Source organism: Pteropus medius, unplaced genomic scaffold (genome assembly GCF_902729225.1).
Source record: "Pteropus medius unplaced genomic scaffold, Ma_sr-lr_union100, whole genome shotgun sequence".
NCBI classification, from domain to species: Eukaryota; Metazoa; Chordata; class Mammalia; order Chiroptera; family Pteropodidae; genus Pteropus; species Pteropus medius.
The window spans coordinates 4,337,820-4,361,566 of record NW_024348533.1 but is presented as its reverse complement, the minus strand read 5'-3'; the positions used below and the strand labels follow the sequence as shown (position 1 = coordinate 4,361,566).

The 23,747-nt window shown below is 40.2% G+C and overlaps 2 protein-coding genes across 7 annotated transcripts; both read left to right on the top strand.

Annotated features, from left to right (window-relative positions):
* LOC120616665 (olfactory receptor 1361-like) lies at positions 1-933 on the top strand. Its single transcript, XM_039880327.1, has one exon. The coding sequence runs from the start codon at positions 1-3 to the stop codon at positions 931-933; it is 933 nt and encodes a 310-aa protein (XP_039736261.1).
* An 8,916-nt stretch (positions 934-9,849) lies between these two features.
* Positions 9,850-22,064, top strand: LOC120616590 (zinc finger protein 354A). Of its 6 annotated transcripts, none has more exons than XM_039880170.1 (6): positions 9,850-10,027; positions 10,536-10,551; positions 11,028-11,108; positions 14,151-14,277; positions 14,998-15,093; positions 19,900-22,064. In XM_039880170.1, the coding sequence occupies exons 3-6, from the start codon at positions 11,076-11,078 to the stop codon at positions 21,462-21,464; spliced, it is 1,821 nt and encodes a 606-aa protein (XP_039736104.1). In that variant the 5' UTR covers positions 9,850-10,027; positions 10,536-10,551; positions 11,028-11,075; the 3' UTR covers positions 21,465-22,064. The 6 variants fall into 6 exon arrangements, with proteins under 6 accessions (XP_039736104.1, XP_039736102.1, XP_039736101.1 ...); XM_039880168.1 differs by lacking the exon at positions 10,536-10,551 and adding an exon at positions 10,194-10,319; XM_039880167.1 differs by lacking the exon at positions 10,536-10,551.
* The last annotated feature ends 1,683 nt before the right edge of the window (positions 22,065-23,747 follow it).

Here is a 23,747-nt window from a genome sequence, read left to right as displayed (position 1 = left end):
ATGAACAGAGACAACCAGACAAAAGTCACAGAATTCTTTCTTCTGGGACTCTCTGGGGAGTCAGAGCAGGAAGAGGCTCTTTTTGGGCTGTTCTCATGGATATATTTGGTCACCATCATCGGGAACTTTCTCATCATCTTGGCCATCAGCTGCGACAGGAATCTCCATACACCCATGTACTTCTTCTTGGCCAATCTCTCCTGCGTCGACATCTGTTTTTCATCAGTCACAATCCCCAAGACGCTGGTGAATCACATATTGGGAAGCAAGTCTATCTCTTATGAGGAATGTATGACCCAGATCTACTTCTTCATCACTTTCATCAATATGGATGAATTCCTCCTGAGTGTGATGGCCTATGACCGTTACACTGCCATCTGCTGCCCGCTACACTACGCTGTGATCATGAGGCCCAAACTCTGTGTCCTTCTGGTGGTCGTGTCTTGGGTCATTACAAACCTGCATGCTCTCCTTCATACTCTTCTCATGGTTCAAGTTACATTTTGTTCCACCAATGCTGTGCATCACTTCTTCTGTGACCCTTATCCTATTCTGAAGCTGTCTTGTTCTGACACCTTTATCAATGATCTGATGGTATTCACTGTGGGTGGATTGATATTTATGATCCCATTTTTATGTATAATTGTTTCCTATGTTTATATCTTCTCTAATGTACTGAAGTTGCCATCCACCCATGGAATAAGGAAAGCCCTGTCCACGTGCGGATCCCACCTCATTGTGGTCTCCCTCTTCTACGGGGCAATCCTGGGTGTCTACCTGCACCCTTCATCCTCCTACTCAGTCCAGGACACAATGGCCACTATCATCTTCACAGTGGTGACTCCCCTAGTCAATCCCTTCATCTACAGCTTGAGAAATCGTGACATGAAGAGGGCCATAAGGAAACTAATTCTCAGAATTAGGAAAATTTAGAGCTGAGAGGACTCTTACAAATTATATATATATGTGAATATATATATGAATATATATATGAATATACATATTCATTTTACAAACAGAAACTGAGCAACAGAGAGGTGCAAAATTCATGCATAATTATTCCTCTACTTAATGATATGGGATCATGAGTGTGTTTTTAAATATGAGGATGACAGGTACGCATTGTCCTAAAACAATTAATTTGTTAACTATAAAAAGGGCTAATTTAAAAACATTTATTTTACAGACAACAAAAACTGGGGACAGGACATATTTGGAAATATTTTGGGGAATGGGTCCAGCAAGTCTATAAGACAAAGGCCACAATGATAGTCTGGGAATTTCAGAGGACTTTAGATCTGGATCTCCCGAGTGTCAACTGCCCTCTATGGCTTCACATTAGGAAAGTCTAACATTATCTTTAATTTACTAAGTCACAGAAAGATCAGCTTACCCTGGGCTGTAGAACAATTAATTGTTGGTTATAGAAGATTCCTATCTACTCTCATGGACTTTCATCATTACTGAGTTAGGCAATTTTTCCTCTGTCAGAGGCCCAAGTCCTTTCCTCACCTCTCGCATCTCAGAATCTTATGCCTACACCACTTCTCTATGTCCATCATCAATCTTACTTTTTGGTGTTTTGTTGCTCACTGTGGGTACCAGGGATGGGTACTGGGGATAAGTATCAAGAAGCTTCATATAGTAGTTAGACTTCCTCAGCGAACTCTTGGTATCCCTTCAAGCTTAGATGGGTTAGAAGAAGCAGAGGTTCCCTTAAAGCTGAAGTGTCCAGAGTTACTATAGTACCTTAGGGACATAAAGACATAAATTAATTACAGGATTTGAATTGGAACCCAGGACTTTTGATTCCAAGTCCAGAGTTTGTTCCACTTTATGGGGTCAAGCATCCAGCTGCCCAAGCCTCTTGTATTCTACAACTGAGGACTAAGGGCCCATAAAGTCGGTCCCTACCCCCTCTTTCTTGGTGTCCAGAGAGCACTCACCTAACTCTCCAATGGTCAGTCTCCAATTCCCCTCCCTTCATTGACCTTCTTGCCTCTTGCTTCTCCTTCTCAATCTCTTCCACTCTCATGGCTAACCAGTACTCATTATCCTCATGGTGAGTCTTTTTCTGACCTGGTCTCAACACTGACAGGCTGTTACCTTGACCACAGCCTCATGCTGGATCTGACTGCCCCCAGCCTCTTCCTATATGCAGAGGCCAGGATAAATCTAAATATTACCTTCAAATACAATGCCTAATCTGACTTGGCTTCAAGCTATACTTACAACTTTACTTGTCATCAACTCACACATGTATCTGTTCCATGACTTGTCTCCAAATTTCATCCTCTTTCCTCTCTCATTTTCTGCTGAATGACTCCCCTGATTTTTCAACTCTAATAATTGTTCATTTCCCTTAACTCCTTCACTAATCACATCCCATAGACATGTATTGAGCACACAACATAGCTGTCCTTGGACTGTAGTACACGAACTCCCAAATGTATGTTGGTGCCAGTGGGAACCTGACTACATTTGATAAACTTAATGTATCCTTCTAAACTGTGAATTTTATTTTAGAAGTAGTTTAGTGCAAATGTTTGAGATATAATAATAATATGGACTAATGTTGGTGTTTAAGGTTACTCATTTTGATCTCATCATATTCTTCCTTGTATTACACATATCTACAAACATGTCTCATTCCATTATTACATTCCATGCTCATTTTGAGAAAGAACCATAGATAATGCATGGGCATATCCTCTACACTGGTCCTAAGAGTTTTGGTTCATCCCAAATAATCACATATTGAAAAATCATTGATGATGTGGTAGGCCAGTCTAATGGGAAACAAAGAAGTGAACATTCCTAGACACAAAAATATCAGAGCAGTAAAAACTTAAATTAGAGAACTGGAGGACTGACAAGGTTACCCTAGAACATGGAAAGATCTCGCTGAATTCCAGGACCCAAAGAGGCAAGAGGGTCGAATAGAAAGAGATATGGTTTGGGGCATAGTTTTATTGCTCAGTCCCTCTATCCCTTAAGTCTCAGTCAAAAGTTGTGTGTGAGAAGGAGGATGAGGATAGAGGGAAGTCAGTGAACCTACTAGAGAGTGCAGAGTCAAAGGAAAAATCACTCTGTCCACATGGTCCCCACCATTCATCTCAGGGAAGAAGTCATCATCCACCATACAGAAAGTCCTGCCCAAAAGGAGAAAAGAAATCTCTAGAAGTTCAGCAGAATGGTGTGAGCAGAAAGGGAGAAACTTCTGTCTTGCTTGGATTGGCCATGGTGTGAGAGCTTACATACTGGTTAATTCTACAGGAGCCTTAGGTCTTTAACCCTCCTACTTCTGGGGTCCACCTTCTACTACATCTTCACTGTTTCCCTGCACTACTTCTCATGGGCCAGCTACATATGGGGCTGGAAGAGAGACAAGGAAAGGAGTTTACTCCTAGGATGCAGGTAGAATCAACCTTTGTTGTGTTTGCCTGCATGTGAGGCACGCACAGGACATGGTCTGGTGATTAATTAAATCTCAGCATCACGTGGAGCCTTGAGTCCTCTCTCCTCCTAGAAGTAAGTGTAGTGACAGACTGGCAGAGTCCTCCCTGGGATCATCCAGGAAATCAGGGTCATGTCTGGTGATTCACCCTCTAGGGCCCAAGTTAGCAGAAAACAGGCCTGTGTCAGGAGCCTCTTCTCTACAGCTGGGACTCCCAGGAGGTGCCATTCACTCTTCTCCACAGGTAACTTTCATCTAGTGCTAATTAGCCACTAGGGGCCAGCTCTTTGCAAGCCAATTAAAATAACTTAAGGAGAAAAGTTTGACTTAGTTCAGAAAATGTTGAAATAGAGGCTCACCTCTTTCCAACACATTTCCCCAGATACTCTCCCCAGAGGGAGCAAGGACTGCTCCATAATATGGCCTTGCAAGTATTTTCAAGTTTCATAGAATATCTCCCCGAAACTTGGACTTCAAGTATCTGCTCCAAGGCCATGCCAGCCAGGGAGACTTTTTAGTTCGATGAAGTCCCATTTATTATTATTTTTTTTTGTTTTCCTTGCTTGAGAAGATATTTCATTAAAAATTACTAAAAGCAATGTCAGAGAATTTACTGCCTATATTTCCTTCTATGAGTTATAATGGTTTTGAGTCTTATACTTAAGTCTTTAGTCCATTTTGAGTTTATTCTTGTATATGGTATAAGAAAGAAGGTGTTTCATTTTTTTGCATGTATCTGTCCAGTTTTCACAACACTTGGTAAAGAGAGTATCTTTACTCCATTGTATATTCTTGCCTCCTTTGTCATACATTAATTGGCTGTATAGTCTTGGGTTTATTTCTGGAATCTCTATTCTGTTTGATCTATGTGACTGTTTTTATGTCAGTACCATGATGTTTTGATTACTGCAGCTTTGTAGTATAGTTTGATATCTGGTAGCATGATACATCCAACTTTGTTCTTTCTTGAGATTGCCATGGTTATTCAGGGTCTTTCATGGTTCCATATAAATTTTAGAATTATTTGTTCTGGTTCTCTGAAAAATGTCATTGATATTTTGATAGGGATTGCACTGTATCTATAGATTGCTTTGGGAAGTATGATGTTAATTCTTCCATACATGAATATGGTATATGCTTCCACTTATTTGTATTTTCTTCGATTTCTTTCTTCACTGTCTTATAATTTTCTGTACACAGAAAATTATTGGTGTGTAAAAATGCAACTGATTTCTGAATATTAATTTTGTATCCTGCTACCTTTCTGAATTAATTTATCAGTTCTAATAGTTTTTTAATGGAATCTTTAGGATTCTCTAAATATACTATCATGCCATCTGCAAATAATAAGTTTTACTTCTTTGCAATTGAGATGCCTTTTCTTTCTTTTTCTTGTCTGATTGCTGTGGCTAGGACTTCTGATACTATGTTGAATAAAAGTGGTGAATGTAGACTTCCTTGTCTTGCTCCTGATCTTGAGGAAAATGCTTTTAGCTTTTCCCCATTAGGATGATGTTAGTGGTGGGTTTTTCCTTATGGCCTTTATTATGATGAGGTATGGTCCCTCCATTCCCACTTTGCTGAGAGTTTTTTTTTTTATCATCAATGCATGTCTGATTTTGTCAAATGTTTTCTGTATCTATTGATATGATTGTGATTTTTACCCTTCATTTTGTTCATATGGTGTATTGTGTTAACTGATTTGCAGGTATTGAGCCAATCTTGCATCCCAAGAATAAATCCCATTTGATCTTTTTAATGTATTGCTGAATTTGGTTTGCTAATATTTTGTTGAGGATTTTTGCACCTATGTTCATTAAAGATATTATTGAGCCTATAATTTATTTGTAATGTCTTTGTCTGGTTTTGGAATCAGGATAATGGTGGCCTCATAAAATAAGCTTGGGAGCTTTCTTGAATTTTTTGGAATAGTTTGAGAAAGATAGGTGTTAATTCTTTGAATGTTTCGTAAAATTGACTTGTGATGCTATCCAGTCCAGAACTTTTGTTTTTGGGGAGTTTTTTGATTACTGATTTGATTTCATTAGTAGTAATTGGTTGGTTCAGATTTTCTGTTTCTTCTCGATTCAATCTTGGATGGTTATGTGTTTCTAGGAATTTTTCCATTTCTTCCAGATTGTCCAATTTGTTGGCATATAATTGTTTGTAGTATTTTTGTATAATCCTTTGTATTTCTGTGGTGTCAATTGTCACTTCTCCTTTTTCATTCCTGATTTTATTTATTTGGGTCTTCTCTTTTTCTTGATGAGTCTGATTAAAGGTTTATCATTTTTTTTTTTTACCTTTTCAAAGAACTAGCTTTTGGTTTCATCGATCTTTTGTATTGTTTTTTAGACTCTATTTTGTTTATTTCTTCTCTGATCTTTATTACTTCCTTCCTTCTACTCACTTTGGGATTTGCTTGCTATTCTTTTTCTACCTCCTTTAAGTGTTAGATAGATTGTTATTTGAGATTTTTCTTGTTTCTTGAGCTAGGCCTGTATTGTTATGAATTTCCCTCATAGGGCTGCTTTTGCTGTGTCCTATAGATGTTTCATTTTCATTTGTCTCAAGGTATCTTTTGATTTCTTCCTTGATCTCATTTTAACCCATTCATTGTTTAGTAGCATGCTATTTAGCCTCCATGTATTTGTATGTTTTCAGGTTTTTTTTTCCTTGTAATTGATTTCTATTTCATACCATGGTGGTCAGAGAAGATGTTCAACATGATTTCCATCTTCTTAAATTTATTGAGACTTGGTGTGGCCTAACATGTAGTCTATCTTGGAAAATGTTCTATGTGTACATGAAAAGAATGTATATTCTGCTGCTTTGTGGTGAAATGCTCTAAAAATATCAATTAAATCCATCTTGTCTAGTGTGTCATTTAAGGCTGCTGTTTCCTTGTTGATTTTTCTGTCTGGAATATCTGTCCACTGGTGTCAATGGGGTGTTAACACCCCCTACTATGATTGTATTGCTGTTAATCTCTCCCCTTATATCAGTCAATATTTGTTTTACATATTTAGGTGCTCCTATGTTGGGCACATAATGTTTAGTAAGGTTGTACCCTCTTGTTGGAATCATCCTATTATCATTATGTAATGTCCTTCTTTGTCTCTTACTATAGTCTTTGTTTTAAAGTGGCTCCCCATTTTAAAAATATAATTATCTCGGGTCTCAAGTATTTCTTCTAAGACATTGTGTACCATATCTAATGGTGTTATCATTTTTCCTTCAACCATCGTGTACAATTTAAGAAACTCATAATTAGGACAGTCTATTTCATTTATTCCTATTTTTACCAATTCAATTTTTTTTTCTTTCTGCAGTTCCATTCCTGTTATTATTTACTTTGCTTAGAGTATTTCCCTTAGTTACTAATGTTTGGTTGGAGTAAGAGTTCTCTGTGGTAGGCTACCCTTTTCCTGGTTTTGACTAAGGGAATAGGTTCTCTTAGGGCGTTTTTTGTTGTTTGTTTGTTTGTTTTGTTGTTGTTGTTGTTGTTGTCTGTATCTGTTGGTGATTCTGGCTTGGAAGTTTTTATAACACCTTGGCTGAGAAATATGAGAGGTGATAAGAAAAACAAGAGAATTTACCACCATGTTATTCCTCAGCCCTGAAATTCTAGGACAGTTTGTCTTCTTCTTTCTATATTTCAGACTCTTCTCATTCTTGTTTGTTGTGTTATGTCCAGGGTTTTTTAGTTGTATGAGGGATGACCTGGGGAAATGGAGCCACTCTGTTTTGGCTCAAGCCCCAGACATAGAGTTTTCTCCAAAATTTTATTGTGAAAACTTTCAAAGACAAAGTAAAGTTGAAAGAATTTTACAGTGAACACCCATATACTATCACCTAGATTCTATCATTAATGTTACTAAATTTGCTTTATCGTGGTTCTTAATAGCTAAAACTTAGCAACAATGCAAATGTCCGTGTACAGGATAGTAGCTAACACTACATGCAATAACAGGGTGAATCTGACAAAATGTGTGGAGAACAGAGCACAAAAAAATACAGTTGTATGATTATATTACATAAAGTTTAAAATAGGTAAAATTTTTGTATAAGGATGTAAAAATGTATGTTAAAACTATAAAGAAAAGCAGAAAAATGTCTCTCGCAGAAGTCAAGATAGTAGCTGTGTTTAGGAAAGAGGTACCGAGTGTTTGCAGGGGTCTACTTCTTAACCTGGGTGGTTGTTTACTGGGATGTTCTCTTTATCATTGTGAAATGTGAAATAAAATGGAATCACTTAAGGGCTTTAAAATGGAGTCAGAAAGCTATCAAGGGAATGAGTCTTATGCACATCCTCACAGGACAGAAAACGAACTTTTGAACTAGGCAAAACCATACATATTCTAGAATTCTGCAAAAACAAGTACAACTTGTCACAGAGACATACTTTTATTTAACGATAGCCCTAGCAATAGATTATTTTCAACTAAGGTTAGCTTTCTGCCAACAGCATCAATTAAAATTCTTTGTGAATGATTTAGGCAAACTTCCCCTTTTGCCTTTAAAAACCTCTGGTTTTTTTCCCCTGTAGGAACTACCTGAATCAGTATGCACAGATTGCAATTCTTTTTAATCCCAAATAAACACTTTTCTTTTTCTTTGCTTGATTTTTGTCTGCTGACAACTGAGGTTAACACATCCATGTGTTATACTGGAATATATATGTTCTAACTGGTTTTCTGTATGTACATTTCACATTTTCAAAAGCATGAGAAATATGATTCTATTTTTTTGTTTCATACACACAAATGTGTGTATGCATATGCAATAGCACATATGAATAAATGTAGCTAGTGTTTCTGCTGGACTTATTTATTATGTTTTTTCATTCTATGTACTGTGTGTAATTTAAAAAATAATGAATGCTTTATTTTCATAGTGAGGGTAAACAACAAAGCACTTTTCTCTTTAAAAAATTATGCATATATAGTATTTCAAAATGATACCAAAATTTTAAACATTTGAGTAGGAAATGGCCAAAGTACCTATGTAGGCAATTAACATCAGAAAATATCTAAATGGTTCAGTAAATATAAGATATTATATTTAATTTCACAAATACGCAAAATTAGATATTAAAAATTGCTCTATTAAAAAAACAAAAGCATTTTTTAAAAAGCATTAAAAAGATAAAACCCAGAGTGGGCATCGGTGCTAGGCACATATTGTCACAAATTATTTAGGGAAATATAAATTGTAAAATCTTCCAGGAAGGCAACTAGGCAATGTACTTGAAATTCTACCAGTCCTTTATCTAACAATTCAACTTCAAGAAATTTAAACTAAGAAAATAATCTTCAAAGATATAGCTACAAGGATATTAATAGAAAATGTGGAAATAATATAACAATAGGGATTTAGTTAAATACATGTAAATAAATAAGCTTAGTTTAAATATATTTAACCAAAAAAAAAGTTAATTGGATGCAATGACATGCACTGAAGCCATTAAAAACACTGCTGAGGAACGATATTTACTGGCAAATTCAAATGTTCAAAGTATATTCTTAAGTGGGGAAAAAAAGAAGATAGGTTACAATTGCTATTTGCAATATTCTTTTTTTTTTAAAACGAGAGCGGCAGTGATTGAGAGATCAATATGGGGTTCAAAGGTCTGTTAAGAGACGTTCACCAAAATGTTAATCTCTTATTTCTGTGTGGTAGCATCAAGTGTATTTTTCTTTTACTTAAAAAAAAAAAAATCAACATTTTAAATGGGACGTGTTCCTTTAGCAAAATTAAAAAAAAAAAAATTATCCGTTGGCTTCTCAGTGCCTGGAATGCCCTTCCCCTCCCGCACTGCCTCGGACTTGGCAATCTATTCTCACCTTCTCAGTGAGTACTGCAGAGGCCACCCTACTGACTCTCCCAAATGGGTCCCAGATCCCTAAGACTCTGTTCTCTCGCGTTTTCCCATAACACTTATCTTCTAAAAGGTTATATAATTATATTCATGGCTATTGTCTGCTCTCTACCTCCCAAAAGAGTTCTCGAGAGCAACAATCAATGATTTTTGTTCTGTTTGCACGCATATTTCCAACCGTTTACAACAGCGCTTGGCACATTAGCAGGTGCTAGACACTTTCGTCGAATGACTTCAGGGGAAATAAGTTTGTTCTTGGCGGGTGTCTACTTGCCTTATCATCATTTATGCAGATGTAGAGCCCTCGGCGAACCACCCTTTCCTTCCCTAGGAACCGGGAAACCAGGGCCCTGTAACTCACACAGTGGGGAGCCGAGCCCAGACTTGGGTTCTAGGCACGTGACAGGCTCGCCAGTGCCGCGCGTCTGACAAGCGCGGAGAACTATACTTCCCAGAATCCTTGAGTCCTCGCATGGACTACATTTCCCAGAGGTGTTAGCACCGCCCCCCACCCCAGTGACCTGCGTGAGAGACGGGGCGTTTGCCGCCAGGGTGAGCGGCTTCTAGGCCTGAGCCCAGGGCGAGCCCCGACCCGAGGCTGCTGCCCAGCGCGGGCAGTTCGGGAGCTTCCGCCTGCGGAGCGCGGCCGGCGGAGGCACGGCCCCCAGAATCTCCGAGGCCTGGGCGAGGTGAGCGTCGGATGTTCGGCGGGATGCGGGAGGGAGGACCCCGGCCTCGGAAGGATGCGGGGCACAGGCCCGAGAGGCGCGAGCGGGGCCTTTGTGGGCGCGGGCGTGCCGAGAGCCCAGCCCCACCCCGGCTCTGTCCGCCTGCCTCCCACGATCCGTCCCGCAGACGTGCAGCCGAATAAGGCAGGTCGGGCATTTAGTTCCCGATGGCCCCAGGCCCCAGCCGCCCTCCTGCTTCCCCCGACGGTTCCCAGCGCGCAACCTGCCCGGCCCCTGCCGGCTGTCAGTGAAGGTGAGGAATTGTTTCCTCCCCTTACCGTCGCCACTGCCCTCCGAAGTGGCAGGTGTAACGATCTGTTTTCCTCAAGAAGGGAGTTGCTGGCTTCTCCAAAGGCAGAGCCAGGACGGGCACCCAGGTCTTTGGTTTCTGTGCCCATTCCTTCCCGCCACAGGAGAACTGGTTTACCCTTTCCGAAGCAATTTTCTCTAATATCTGATTCCTTGACAGGAGGAGAAGGAACATGGTGAGAAAAACTTGGCGGTGGAGAAAAGTTGTCGCGTGCACGCAGTGGGGTTAGAGTGGATGACTGGGGCGCACCGTGCGGGAACCTGGTGCACCCTCGCTGGCTGTGGGAGCAAGTTGCTTCCACTCTGCCCTCAGTTTCCTGATCTATAAACTGGGGGTGCTGACGATGCCAGCAGTGCTGTGGGACTAAACGGTGTGGGTGGTGCCTGGCTCAGTGAGCTGCTGCTGCTGCTGCTGCTGCTGCTGCTGCTGGAGGAGGCCTACGTTCTTTTTCTCTGCGCCAGGGGAAGAGTTGGGGCCTGGACCAGGGTGGCCCAGCCCTTCTCTCTGGTCCTGCCTGCTCCTAGCTCCTCCTGACGTCCCTCTCTGAGGGCACAGAGTGTCATTCTCAGCTGATGGAAGGATTTGAGAGCTAGTGATTCTGAGGGGTGGAAAGAAGAACGGGTGCTCCCTCCTGGCTCCCTTTTCTTTCAGATCTGCCTTCTGTGACTGCACCATCCTCAGGTGAGGAGCCCAGAGGACATGGCTACTGAACAGAGGGAAGCAAGGTCTCAGGTGAGTTCATTGTGTCTCAGGCCTTAGGGACAGATAGTTGGTTTGTTTGTTGTTTTCCCTTCAGCTGAAATTCTCTTCCCAAGACAGTCTTCTCCAAGATTTGGAGCCAAGTCCCTTTCCCTTTGAAGAGCCCTCCCCCCAGTGGGTGGTGGACTCTGTCATGCATGCCTGCCTCCACCACAGCAGCCGGTGTCCAAAGTTTCTCTTCGTTTTCCTAACAGTCTTTTATTCATTAATCTCAACTCACTGCATGATTCCTAATTTGACAGGTGAAACGCCACACGTGTCATATCACTTGTGGACAGAACAGACAAACATCACTCTTGGCAAAGTTCTTTTCTGGCTCTGTCTCCTTGGCTCAGCCCATCTCCCGCACTACCCTTAGCCAGAATGCTTTTCTTTTTCTCTCTACCCCAGAGAATCCTCGTGATACGTTCTCCAGGCTTCTCCCACCCACAGTTTTTAGTTTCTTCTTCCTCTTACCCCTGTGGATCACATTACTTGCTTCTACCACTCTCTTGAAAGCTGATCTTAACCTGCCATGTTCATCTTTATGTGTGGGAATGAGGGAGGGACCTTATCCCGTGAGCTGAAGCGTGAACGAAGGACAGCCATGTTGGAGGGGGCACAGCTGGAGCAGTCTCTTGACTCCGAGGGCAGAGACAAGACTCCTCAGGAAGCGGCAGGGAGGGTTCCGTGGGCCATCGGTACTGGAGAGGTAGTATATACAGTACTTAGGAAGTGAGGCTTTGGAGCCAGATGGCCGGGTTTAAACCTACATCTTCTATTGCCATTGCCATTTACGGGTCTTGGGAAAATCCCTCCACCTCTCTGGGCATCAGTTTCCTCATCTGTAAAATGGGAATAACAATAGCCCCTATGTCATAGGTTAGGTGAGAGAATCGTGTGAGTTAGTGCTTGGAAGGTGTTTAGGTCAGGGCCAGGCACCATGTGTGGTTGCCATGGTAGCTGAACGATGTTTTTCTGGTAATAATGCTGTTAAAGTGGATGGAGAGAAACTGCGGTAGTGTTCCTAGGACCCAGGAACTTGTCTCATCTTCATCTAACTGCGACAGGTAGTGTTGCTAGGGGGTGTCCCAGGGGCTTTACTGTCTCAGGACAGTGCAGCAGTTATTATCCCCATTTTACCTGTGAGGACACTGAGGCTCAAAGAAGTCAAGTAACCTGGATTCAAACCCCAGTGTGTGTGGCCTCTAAGCTCAGCTCGTAGTTGTCCTGCGGTTGCTCTGTGACCTTTCAGGATGCAGGGCAGACCCAGCAGGTGTTCTCAGGGCTCTTCCGCCCTCTGCTGTCCAATCTTTTGGGCCCGTGGGATGTGCTGTGTTTGATCTTAGGAGGCTGCGGCCAGGGCCTCCCTCCCAGGTGTACCTGGGCTGCTTTTGTCTAACTAAGGCTTTCCCATCTCATTCCCACGGAGCCGAGTTGCTCTTTTGTCGAGAACATTCTCTGTCCCTATGTGTGATTGGATCCTGTAGGCGTTCTTGCCCATCTTGCTTGCTGCCCATCTGTCAATGCTGTGGGGACCTATGTATAAAACTCACCGACAGGACCTTTGTGACCAGAGAAAGAATGTACTGAGGACTGCGTCAAAAGAAAACTTTAATTACTGTCCTGCTTCTGCCACTAATACATTATGTGACCTGGGGTCTCGAGTGCCCTGGACCTTATGTTCCTCATCTCTAAAATGAGGGTCGACCTAGGAGGCAGCGTACCGTCCTGTCCAGCTACACGTTTTCTTTCATCGTTCAAATTATTATGCATTTTTCTTCTCTACCAGTTGAATTGTAAGTTCTTTTGAAGGCAAAATCATTTCTTATATTCCCCCATATGCCAATAAGTTATCTTTCATATCATACATGTATTTCTTGCTCACCTTAAAAATTCAGAGAATGAAAAATACATATGTAAAGAAGAAAATAAAATCAGTCTTACCCCAACATCTAGAGATAATCAGTCACCCCTTTGATATGCATCCCACAGAATCATTTTTATGCACATTTATTAATATACACGTGTATATATTATATATTTTACTATTTTAACTTTTATTGTGGTGAAATATATATAGCATAAAATTTACCACTTTAGCCCTTTTTGAATGTGTAATTCTGTGGCATTAAGCACTCACGTTGTTGTATAAACATCACCACTATCTATTTCCATTACATGGATGATCTCATTTATTTCTTAACCCTATGAGGTAGGCATTGACAGGCAGTTTTGCAGAGTGGTTGAGAATGGAGCCTCAGACATTCACCTGAATTGGAATTCCATCTCTGACACTGAGCAGCTGTGATATTGTGATATATAATATAAAAAATGTATTTGGTGTTCACCTCTGTTCCTGGCACACTGCTTCGAAAGCCCTTTTAATTTCTTATGTGTTCAGTAATACTAGGGTTTTTTCACCTGAAATAACTTAAGAGCAATAAAGGTGAAATAAGTATGTTTGGTTATTCATAACTAGCCCTTTCAATCACATCAGTTTATATTAATGAGGTGACTTTTTGAAAGCCCCTAAGGATAGGGGCCGGTTACCAGAGAAACCAACCCTGATTAGAGGGGCTGGAGGTTGAATCAGCCATGTCTACACAATGATTTCATGAATCGTGTCTGTGTAATGGCTGGTGATTTAATCCATTATGCCTTTGTAATGAAGCCTCCATAAAAAACAAAAGGGCAGGATGCTGAGATGTGGGTTGGTAAATGAGATGTGGAGATTCAAAGAGAGTGGCTCATCCAGGGAGGCCACAGAAGCCCTGACCTTCCTCATACTTTGCTCTGTGTCTCTCTTCATCTGGCCGTTCTGGAGTTCTATCTTTTTATAATAAATTGGTAGTCCAGTAAGTAACATATTTTTCTGAGTTCTGTTTGCCAGTCTAGCAAATTAATCAAACTGAGGAGTGAATTGTGAAAACCTCTGAAGATGCATTTCATGGTGGCCCGTCTGCCTCCCCACTGCCACCTTCTTCACTCTGTGATGGGTGGTACTGGGTGAGCTGGGATGGCTTGTCTTTGCAGGTGTCAGTGACGTTCGAGGATGTGGCTGTGCTCTTTACGCGGGACGAGTGGAGAAAGCTGCGTCCTTCTCAGAGGAGCTTGTACCAGGATGTGATGCTGGAGAACTATGGTCACCTGGTCTCACTGGGTAAGGAAGCTTTCCTGTAGGTACAGAATTCAGAAGTGGGGATAACTCGGTACCTGCTTCCCCAGCGAAAAGCCCTGGGTCCTCAGAAACTTGAGCTGAGTTTTGCCTGATGATCGTGCAAGTTGGATCTGCATAAATAAACATGAAAACTCTTCCCCCTTATAGGCGTGGAATCGCCCATGAGTGGGACAGTCCGCACTGTTGCACACTAGAAGCTCCCCTGTAGTTCAGGCGTCATTTCCCACTGTGATTGTTCTGTACTTGCTTGCTCACCACTCAGTGGGCAGCGCCCCTCAGCCCTCTCCGTGGACCTGCCACTTGCCTTTCCCCGTTCTCTTTCCAGCCAGGTGGACATTGCACAGTCCATCTTTGAAAGGAAGTCAGATAGTGTTTTCTCGTTTTGAACAGGCTACTTGGGACAGAATCCTTGCCACAGATACCTGTTCACAGATTTTAATTCAGTCTGTACATCTTGCGTGTTCCATCCTCCGTAGAAAGCCCTATTAATCAAGCTGCGTGTTTGTCTTATTTCCCTAACATACAACTAATTATCCTACACATCCCTTCCTTTTCTCTGACACCCTCACATCGTGGGGCCCAACTTGAGTACCCTGCAGGAGCTCTTCGTGTCACCCCAAGTGTTCCCTTCACATCTGGGATAGCTCTTTGTATCCAAACAAAACCAAGTCTTGTTTTTTCTTTTCTTTCCTCTGTGGGCAGGATTCCCACTTTCCAAACCCAAAGTGATCTCCCTGCTGCAGCAAGGCGAAGAGCCCTGGAAGGTCGAGGAAGGAAGTCGCAGAGGCTCCTGGCTGGGTGAGTCGGGGACTGAGGTGCGGGAATGGCCGCAGGCAAAGATCTGGTCAATGAGTGGATGGCGCCGCCAGGGAATGCTCATCGGGAAGGTTTCTCCCGGGTTCTCGATCCTCCAGAAGTGGTGGAGGAGGGGGCACTAAGGCCCCAGACATGAGCTTCCTCTTTTTCTCTGGTAATCACTTCGCAAATGAATCTCTCAAGATCTCTTGTTCTTTCCTGTTGTTTCAGAGAAGGGCTCCATTCTCATGTAGTCATTCAGCAAACATGGTGTATTTAAGGAATTGCAGATAATTCATTCTTACTGGGGCTCGGGGTATGTACATGGGAGAAGAAGGAGGGGAGGAAGGAAAGGATTTTAGACAACTAATTGGGGGCCACATTATAAAGTGCTTTGATGCAGTACTTAGAGATGAGAACTGCAAATAGTTAAAGGATTTTAGCTGAAGAATTGTATCATCCTTGCTATTTTAGAAAAATTGGTCTGAATCAGAAACAGTGTAAGCGTCCTTCAGTAAAGTCACAGCTGAAGAAGCTATGGTATGTCCCCACTCTGGCACACAACACCAAGGTCAGAAAGAGGACACTGATGGACAGAGCTCCCTCCAAGGCCCATTAAGGACTAAAGCAAGTTCTGGAGTGTTATTATGATGTGGCACCATTTATGTTTAAAGAAAATTACATAGGTGTATTAATGGTGGTGGTTAGAGACATCTTAGTGATGAGATCTAAAAGAATTTGATGACAGTGGTTACCGGGGGCAGGGAGAGAAGGAAAATAAATAAATAAAAATAAATAAATAAAAAATAAAATAATTTGATGGTTGGCTAGCCTTGGAATATAGTGGAGAGAAATTTCTGAGATGAAACTAAGAATTTATGGCACAGTACCTGAAAAGATTGTAATTCTGAACTGGGAAACAGAAAAAAGGTTTGAAAGGAATTCACTGGGTTCAGATTTGGACAGGTCGAATTTGAAAAGAAAAATACTCAGATGGAAAGTCTAGCAGGCAATCAGAAATACCTCTGAAGTATTTTTGAGAAAAGTCACGATATTTTTGAGAAAAGTCAGTTATTCACATAGGAGGTGTGGGAGTGGATGAAATCATCTAGGAAGAGAAGGTTGAACAGAGACTCTCAGAGTGTCACAAAAGCCAAGGGAATGTAGACCTAATGACAGGAACTAGTCAGATGGTCATGAGCAAAATCAGTTTGGCTTCTAAACTTCTGACCTAAGTCTTAACCTCAGGCCCGGGCTTGATTCTGGAAGGGAGCAGAAGTTCACCTTTATGTCAGGAGACAGATCTGTAGGCCTGCAGAAAACTCTAAGCAGATCGTAAGGGACAACTAGGATGTCTACAATTGGGTACTCAGGTCTGCCTCAGAGGGAAACACAAATTTAGGACCAAGGCGTTGGCACTTTAAAGAAAAATTGAGATGAGTTTCCCAGTATTGGTGTGGTGCTTGCGGCTCTAATCATTACCATCCAAAATAAAAACTCCCCATGTCCAAATTCTCTATTCTTTAAATGAAAATTTTCAAAAAGCATTTCTATACTTGATGTTTCCATTTTCTTACCTCCCATTGCTTCTTCGGTGTATTCCAGTGGGACTTTCTTCTTTATTATTCCACAAAAGGCACAGTTATTAAATCCTGGACAGTCTCCATCTTGGCACAATTAGGGTTAAGTTTTTAGTCCTCAAATTATTTGCCAAAGTTGATCGCTCACTCCCTGAAGTACTTGTTTCCTTTGTCTTCTGGACACCATACTCTTCTAATTTTCTTCCTTTTCTTGACCTTTAATGTTGCAGTGCCTAATTCTTCAGCTTTAAATAAAACTTAACTACAGAGGTCTCCCACCTACCTAACCATAGCTCTGACCTAGATCTCCAAAATAAAATATACGACTGACTATTTTGGTATCCTCCTCTAGTATCTATTAAGACATCTCAGCCATAACAAACATATCTGAAATAGAATACCCTCCTCAGACTTGCCCTTTTCCTAGTCTTCCCCTCCTCAGTAACTTGGACCAGCATTTATCATTTTTAGGCTAGAAACCTAGGAGTGATCCCTAACTTTTTAATTCCTTCTCAGCACCCCCACACAAAGTCCATCAGCAAATCCAGTCCCGTGAGTACTTCCTTAATAGTATTCCCTGATGCCGTCATCTCTTCCTCCACCCTTTCTCACCTACATAACTACAGCAGCCTCCTAAGTGGTTTCTCCTCTCCCTGCCTCCACTTGTGTCCCACTGGTCTGTGCTCTGAACAGTAGCCAACTTGAGTGAGCATGCAGTTTTCCCAAGGCTTCCTGTTAGACGTAGAGTAAAATTCCAAAGTCTTTACCATGACATATGAGCCTTATGCAGTTTGCCCCTACCTATTGTTCCAGTCCTGTTTACCATTTTCCCTCTTCTTGCTCACTGCACTGTAGCCACACAGCCTCTTTTGCTGTTCCTCTGAAGTCACTACACTTTTGTATTTGCTGTTTCCTTTGCCTGGGAATCCCTTCCTTTACATAATCCATATGGCTTTTACTTATTTACTTATTATTCATCACTTCATTTTCCCCTTCCCCTCAGCACTCACACACACATACCAAAGTATAAACTCTTTAAAGGTTAGAACTCTCTCAGTCATCCCACTGTCTACATGTTCTACAATATTAGCTGGCCCATAGTAGGCACTTAATAAGTATGTGTTAATGGAAAGGATGTCTACAGCATTTGCAAAGATAAAGAAATAAAAAAATATGGAATGCTCCAGAAACTATATGTAGTTAGGCAGATCTGGCAAGAAACCAAGGGAAGGAGATGCGGACAGAGGTGGACAGAGGTCAGATCACAAAATACCTTGCTCACCATGTTAAGTACTTTGGCCCTTATATATGAATCATTAACGATAATTTGGAGGATCTTAAAGAAGTTTACAACATGATAAGATGTAGATTTTAGAAAGGTGATTCTGGCTGCATTGTGGAGACTGAATTGGCAAAGAGCAGGACTTGAGGCAGGGAGGCTAGTTAGACTGTGGTAGAAACGGTAAGACGTGAGAAACAAAATACGTCCTAAGTACATGTGCCCAATACACAAGGCTCTAGTAAAGGTGTAAGTCACAAAACTGCAGTCTTTACATACAGGCCTCACAGGCAGAGTCTTTAACTTTACCTTATTACAGGCTAGAATTCAAAATGCCAACTCTTAACTATTTTCTTGCCAACACATATAATGAACTTAGAACCAGTGATGATATACATGGGAAAATACTCCATTTTTGTGAATGCCCCCCATACTTTTGCCCAAATAATGTATTGAAATTTGATCATTAATTTATTAAGCCTTAGATGGAGAAGGAGCTGGGAAGGTGTTGGGCAGAAAGTAAAAAACTTTCCCTTACAATAAATAGTAAAGATATGAGTGCATATAAAATTAGGGTGTGTAGAGTGAAAAAAAATCCTAAACCCTAAGGAATACCAGTCTTAAAGAGGAGAAAGTTGTCCATGCGGGAAACTGAGAAGTGAACGCTAGTAGAAGAAAAGAGAAAAGCAGAATACATTATGTTCACCAAGCAGAGGGAATGTGTACACAGGTGAGAAAGTGCATGTCAGATAGGAATCTCAAATGCAGTGAAATGCAGAGGAGCCCTTTAAATGGTACCGCTAGCCCAGGAGAAAATAAATACCAAACCATGTGCACAATCATTCCCCTGGCAAAATTTAATATTCAATGAATTGCATTCTTACCCAATTTTAATATTTATTCAATGTAATTCTGTTTAGCACTCTATCATGTTAGTCCTTTTTTACCTTTTTATATTTATGCCTATCTTACTGTTGATTTTTGAATCTTTTCTACCCCGCTTGCATAGCCTCTCATGCTTGATGCATGAGCAAGGCTGCCTTCTTAGCTTGTGACTTTTGGCTTCATGCCTACCTCTGACCCCTCTGTAGATTAATTCAGTAACGCCTTCCTGTTTGAATTGGCCCTGAAACCCTCCCATTACCCATGTAATATATTGCTCTGTAAGGCAACTTCTACAAGTGTTTGAATCATGTGTGTGTGTGTGTGTGTGTGTGTGTGTGTGTGTGTGTGTATGTATATGAAATTAATATATAAGTAATTGAGAATATTTGACATTGTTTAAATTAGGAATATATAAGTAATTAAGAAAGAGCAACAAAACATTTCATATATAATTTGGATGCCATCAAGACGATCTATAGGTTAATAGGATATGTTAATCTGCTTGTGAAGAACACTTATGGGAGAAAAGTAAAGTGAAATATATAGAATTGTTTTAACACTATGGTAAGTGCTGTAATAAGGGGAATGGACTATGGAAACTCAAGAAAACTCAGAAAGAGTTAATTTTTGACCTGAATATGAAACTTTTGAAGGAATTTGGCTTGAGGGAAAGGGAGGAGGACTTTCTTGATTAGGAATGATTACACAAAGAAGAAAAATGTCATGAAGATAATTTAGGAATCTGTCAAGGACTTTGGACTCTGATCCCAGATTGCTTTTCCCAGTTCATGCTCCCCTTTTCCCCCTTCTTCATTAGCTAATTATCCTGGTCACTCTTAAGCTCACCTTCTTTGCTTTATTCTTTTTTCCACCCTAGTACTTCAACGCTCAACAATTATTTTTCTGTACTGCTTAGATCTCCTAAAATTTTCCTCTTACTATTTTTGGGGCAGATACCAAAACATTATTTAAATATCACCAATAATTATTTATTTTATACATTTTATCTCAGTAGCCAAATGCTTTGTCACATGAAACATCTTCATTTTTATTTTTCCCTGCCAGGATGGAAGAGTAGTCATAAAACCACAAAGTCAACTCAAACACAAGATTCTTCATTTCAGCAGCTGATAATGACACGTTCCAAAAGGAATGGACCCTGGGACTTCAAATTAGAAAAACCCTGCATATATGAAGACGAATTAGAGAAAAAACAGGAGAAAAAGGAAAGTGTTCAGATACTTTCAGTCACCCACAAAAAAATCTTTACTGTAGAAAGAAGATATAAAAATACTGAATTTGGCCAAAACTTCAGCCCAAAGTCAGTTCTTGTTAGGCAACAGGTGGTTCCCAGAGAAAAAACACCACCAAAATGCGAAATGCAAGGAAACAGTTTTAAACAGAATTTAAATTTACTTAATCAACCAAAAATTAACACAGCAGAGAAACGCTATAAATGTAGTATGTGTGAGAAAACTTTCATTAACACTTCATCCCTTCGTAAACATGAGAAAAACCATAGTGGAGAGAAATTATTTAAATGTAAAGAATGTTCAAAAGCCTTTAACCAAAGTTCAGCTCTTATTCAACATCAAATAACCCATACTGGAGAGAAACCCTATGTATGTAAAGAATGTGGGAAAGCCTTTACTCTTAGTACATCCCTTTATAAACATCTAAGAACCCATACTGTGGAGAAATCCTATAGATGTAAAGAATGTGGTAAATCTTTCAGTCGAAGGTCAGGCCTTTTTATACATCAAAAAATCCATGCAAAAGAAAACCCCTATAAATATAATCCAGGTAGGAAGGCATCTAGTTGCAGCTCATCCCTTCCTGGTTGTCAGAGAACTCATCTCAGAAAGAAGTCTTATTTATGTAATGAATGTGGCAACACTTTTAAATCTAGCTCATCCCTTCGTTATCATCAGAGAATTCACACAGGAGAGAAACCTTTTAAATGTGGGGAATGTGGGAGAGCCTTCAGTCAGAGCGCCTCTCTTATTCAACATGAAAGAATTCACACTGGAGAAAAGCCCTATAGATGTAATGAATGTGGAAAAGGCTTCACTTCTATTTCACGACTTAATAGACACCGAATAATTCATACTGGAGAAAAGTTTTATAATTGTAATGAATGTGGTAAAGCCTTAAGTTCCCACTCGACACTTATTATTCACGAGAGAATTCACACTGGAGAGAAACCATGTAAGTGTAAGGTGTGTGGGAAAGCCTTCCGACAGAGTTCAGCTCTCATCCAGCACCAGAGGATGCACACCGGAGAGAGACCTTATAAATGCAGTGAGTGTGGGAAGACCTTCAGGTGTAACTCGTCCCTTAGTAATCACCAGAGGATTCATACAGGAGAGAAACCTTATCGATGTGAGGAGTGTGGAATATCTTTTGGCCAAAGTTCAGCTCTTATTCAACATCGGAGGATTCATACAGGAGAGAAACCCTTTAAATGTAATACATGTGGGAAAACATTTAGACAAAGCTCATCACGTATTGCCCATCAGAGAATTCATACTGGAGAGAAACCTTATGAGTGTAATACATGTGGGAAACTTTTCAATCACAGATCATCTCTTACTAATCATTACAAAGTTCATATAGAAGAGAACCCCTAGAAAGTAGATTTGCATGTGTGAAAGCCTTAAACCAAAGCTCGTCGGAATACATGAGAGTGATGTAATAAATGTAATGGATATGAAAACTTTTCTATAATTTACTCATCAGACATTAAATTCCAAGGATAAATCTTGGCTATGTAATAATGAGGGAAGTGGAAAGTGTTCACATCTGTCATACACTTTAAAATAGCCTGAGATGAAGAATTCACAATTGAAGACATTGACTTGGGGCATTTGTAAAATAAAATAATTACTTTCTCTCTCTAGTGGTATACACCAGATATCATGTGATTGTCATAAACATCTGGGCCAGCAGAGTGTGCACTGGGTTTCTCAAAACAAACAAACAAACAAAACCAACCTATAAGCTGGTAATACTGTTTTTAAGTAACATTTTAATAGCATATAAAAGATGTGATCAAAGAAATTATACATTTTTAAAGGAAAGGACCAAATAAAAGATAAAAATGAACTGTAAACTACCTCTTGGTTTCTGGGATTTGTCCTTTTCCTGGCCTGATGTCAAACTTTGTGCATGAATTTTATTTAAAACTAGAAATAAAAGTCTGTTCTCTTCTTCCTTTGTTCTTCAAATAATTGCTGTGAGTTGAGAGTTTTCTACTCAATTCCTCATTATGTTCTCAGGAAAATTTGTTGTTGTTGTTGTTGTTGTTCTGAAGTTGTTAAAAAGTATACCTGCTATGTACTGTGAGCTTTCATCTTAGGTATATTAAATGGAAAAATAAAGAATTATTTCAAGTTTAAAGCCATTAAATATACACTTAAATTCACCACAGAAGCAGCTGTCAAAAGAAGTTTGATGAATCTTGACACCTGTGCCAAAATATTGCAAAGTACATCAATCATTTTATGACATAAAAAGTATGTTTTTCTTATTTGGTATTCTCTGGTGTCAAACAATTTCAGGAAAACAAAAGGATATTATAAACAACTTTTTTTTTTTCCAATCCCAGCTTTGGGGCAGGTACTATTCTGCACACTAGGAGTTATAAGAAGAAAAACACAGGCATTCAAGAAGCCATGAATTGAGGAACTAGCAGACGAGTAAGCAAAGTATTATGTCACAATATGTAAATATGGTTGTTTTAACAGGCAAATAGGTAATTTATGACAGTGTGTTGCAAGAACATAGCGATTTGCACACTATGAAGAAAGGAGATTGAACCTAACCAAGGAAACCTGGAGACATCGAAGAATGCTGTCCAGGGTCAGTGATACCTGATCGAGATTTTGAAAGAATAATAGGAACTCTCCAGAAGGTGAGATAAACATTCCAAATAAGAGGAAAGTGCATATGTAAAAGTATAGGTGGGTAATATGACAACTTTGTGGAAACAAGTATAGAAAGTGCAAGAGAACAACAGTTGTTAACAGTTGAGCAGAAGGCAGGGCCAGATAACAAAAGGTCTACTTGCTATACTAAAAAGTTTGGATTTTTTTCTGAAACTAGTGGAATCAAAGGTTATAGACAAAGGAAATTGTTCTGGCAATAATGTGCAGAGGATGAATTTAGGGGGTTGAGGAAAGCTGTACAGACCAATGCCTAGAAATTTGGGCTATAGTAATTCAAGTGATTGATGAATGAGAGTCCAAAGTCAAGCAGGGACAGTGTGAATGGAGAATAGGAGACATAATGTATTAGAATAAATAAGACATGGAGCTCACAAGCAAATAGTCGAAGTTGGTGAGTGAGAAGGCTACACTGACTGAATAGGGTTGCCAGGCAACCTGTATATACAGGACATGTCCTGTATTCAATGATTTTATCCTGCATCCTGTTTTGACTTTGTCAGGCTGCCCTTAATATCAGTTGTATTTTTTTTCCCAATAACAAAAATTCAGCAGTTAGAGCTATTTTTCTGCTTCAGTAATTGGCATTTTAAATACTTAAATGGCAACACTACATGAAAATCCTACCTTCACAAATAAAGATCTGAACAATTATTTATAGTGTCCTGTGTTTTTGGCTGAGGGAAGACCAAAAAGGGGGACTGCAAATTGACAGTCTTGTCTTCCATAGTTAAGAGAGGAAAAGAGAAATTCTACCAAATTCTGAGGTTGTAAACAAATAAGTATCATTAGAGGTAATCAGTAAACATGCTCTGAAAATCGGCAACAGCAGCTATGCTTCTGAAAGTTAGCAAGTTAATGACAGACTCCGGCTTCTAAAAGTCAGCCAGTTAGTGACCATCCCATGTCTCTAGACAACAGTCAATCACAATAAACAAACAAACAGTCAGTCAGTCTCCAAAGAAAAGT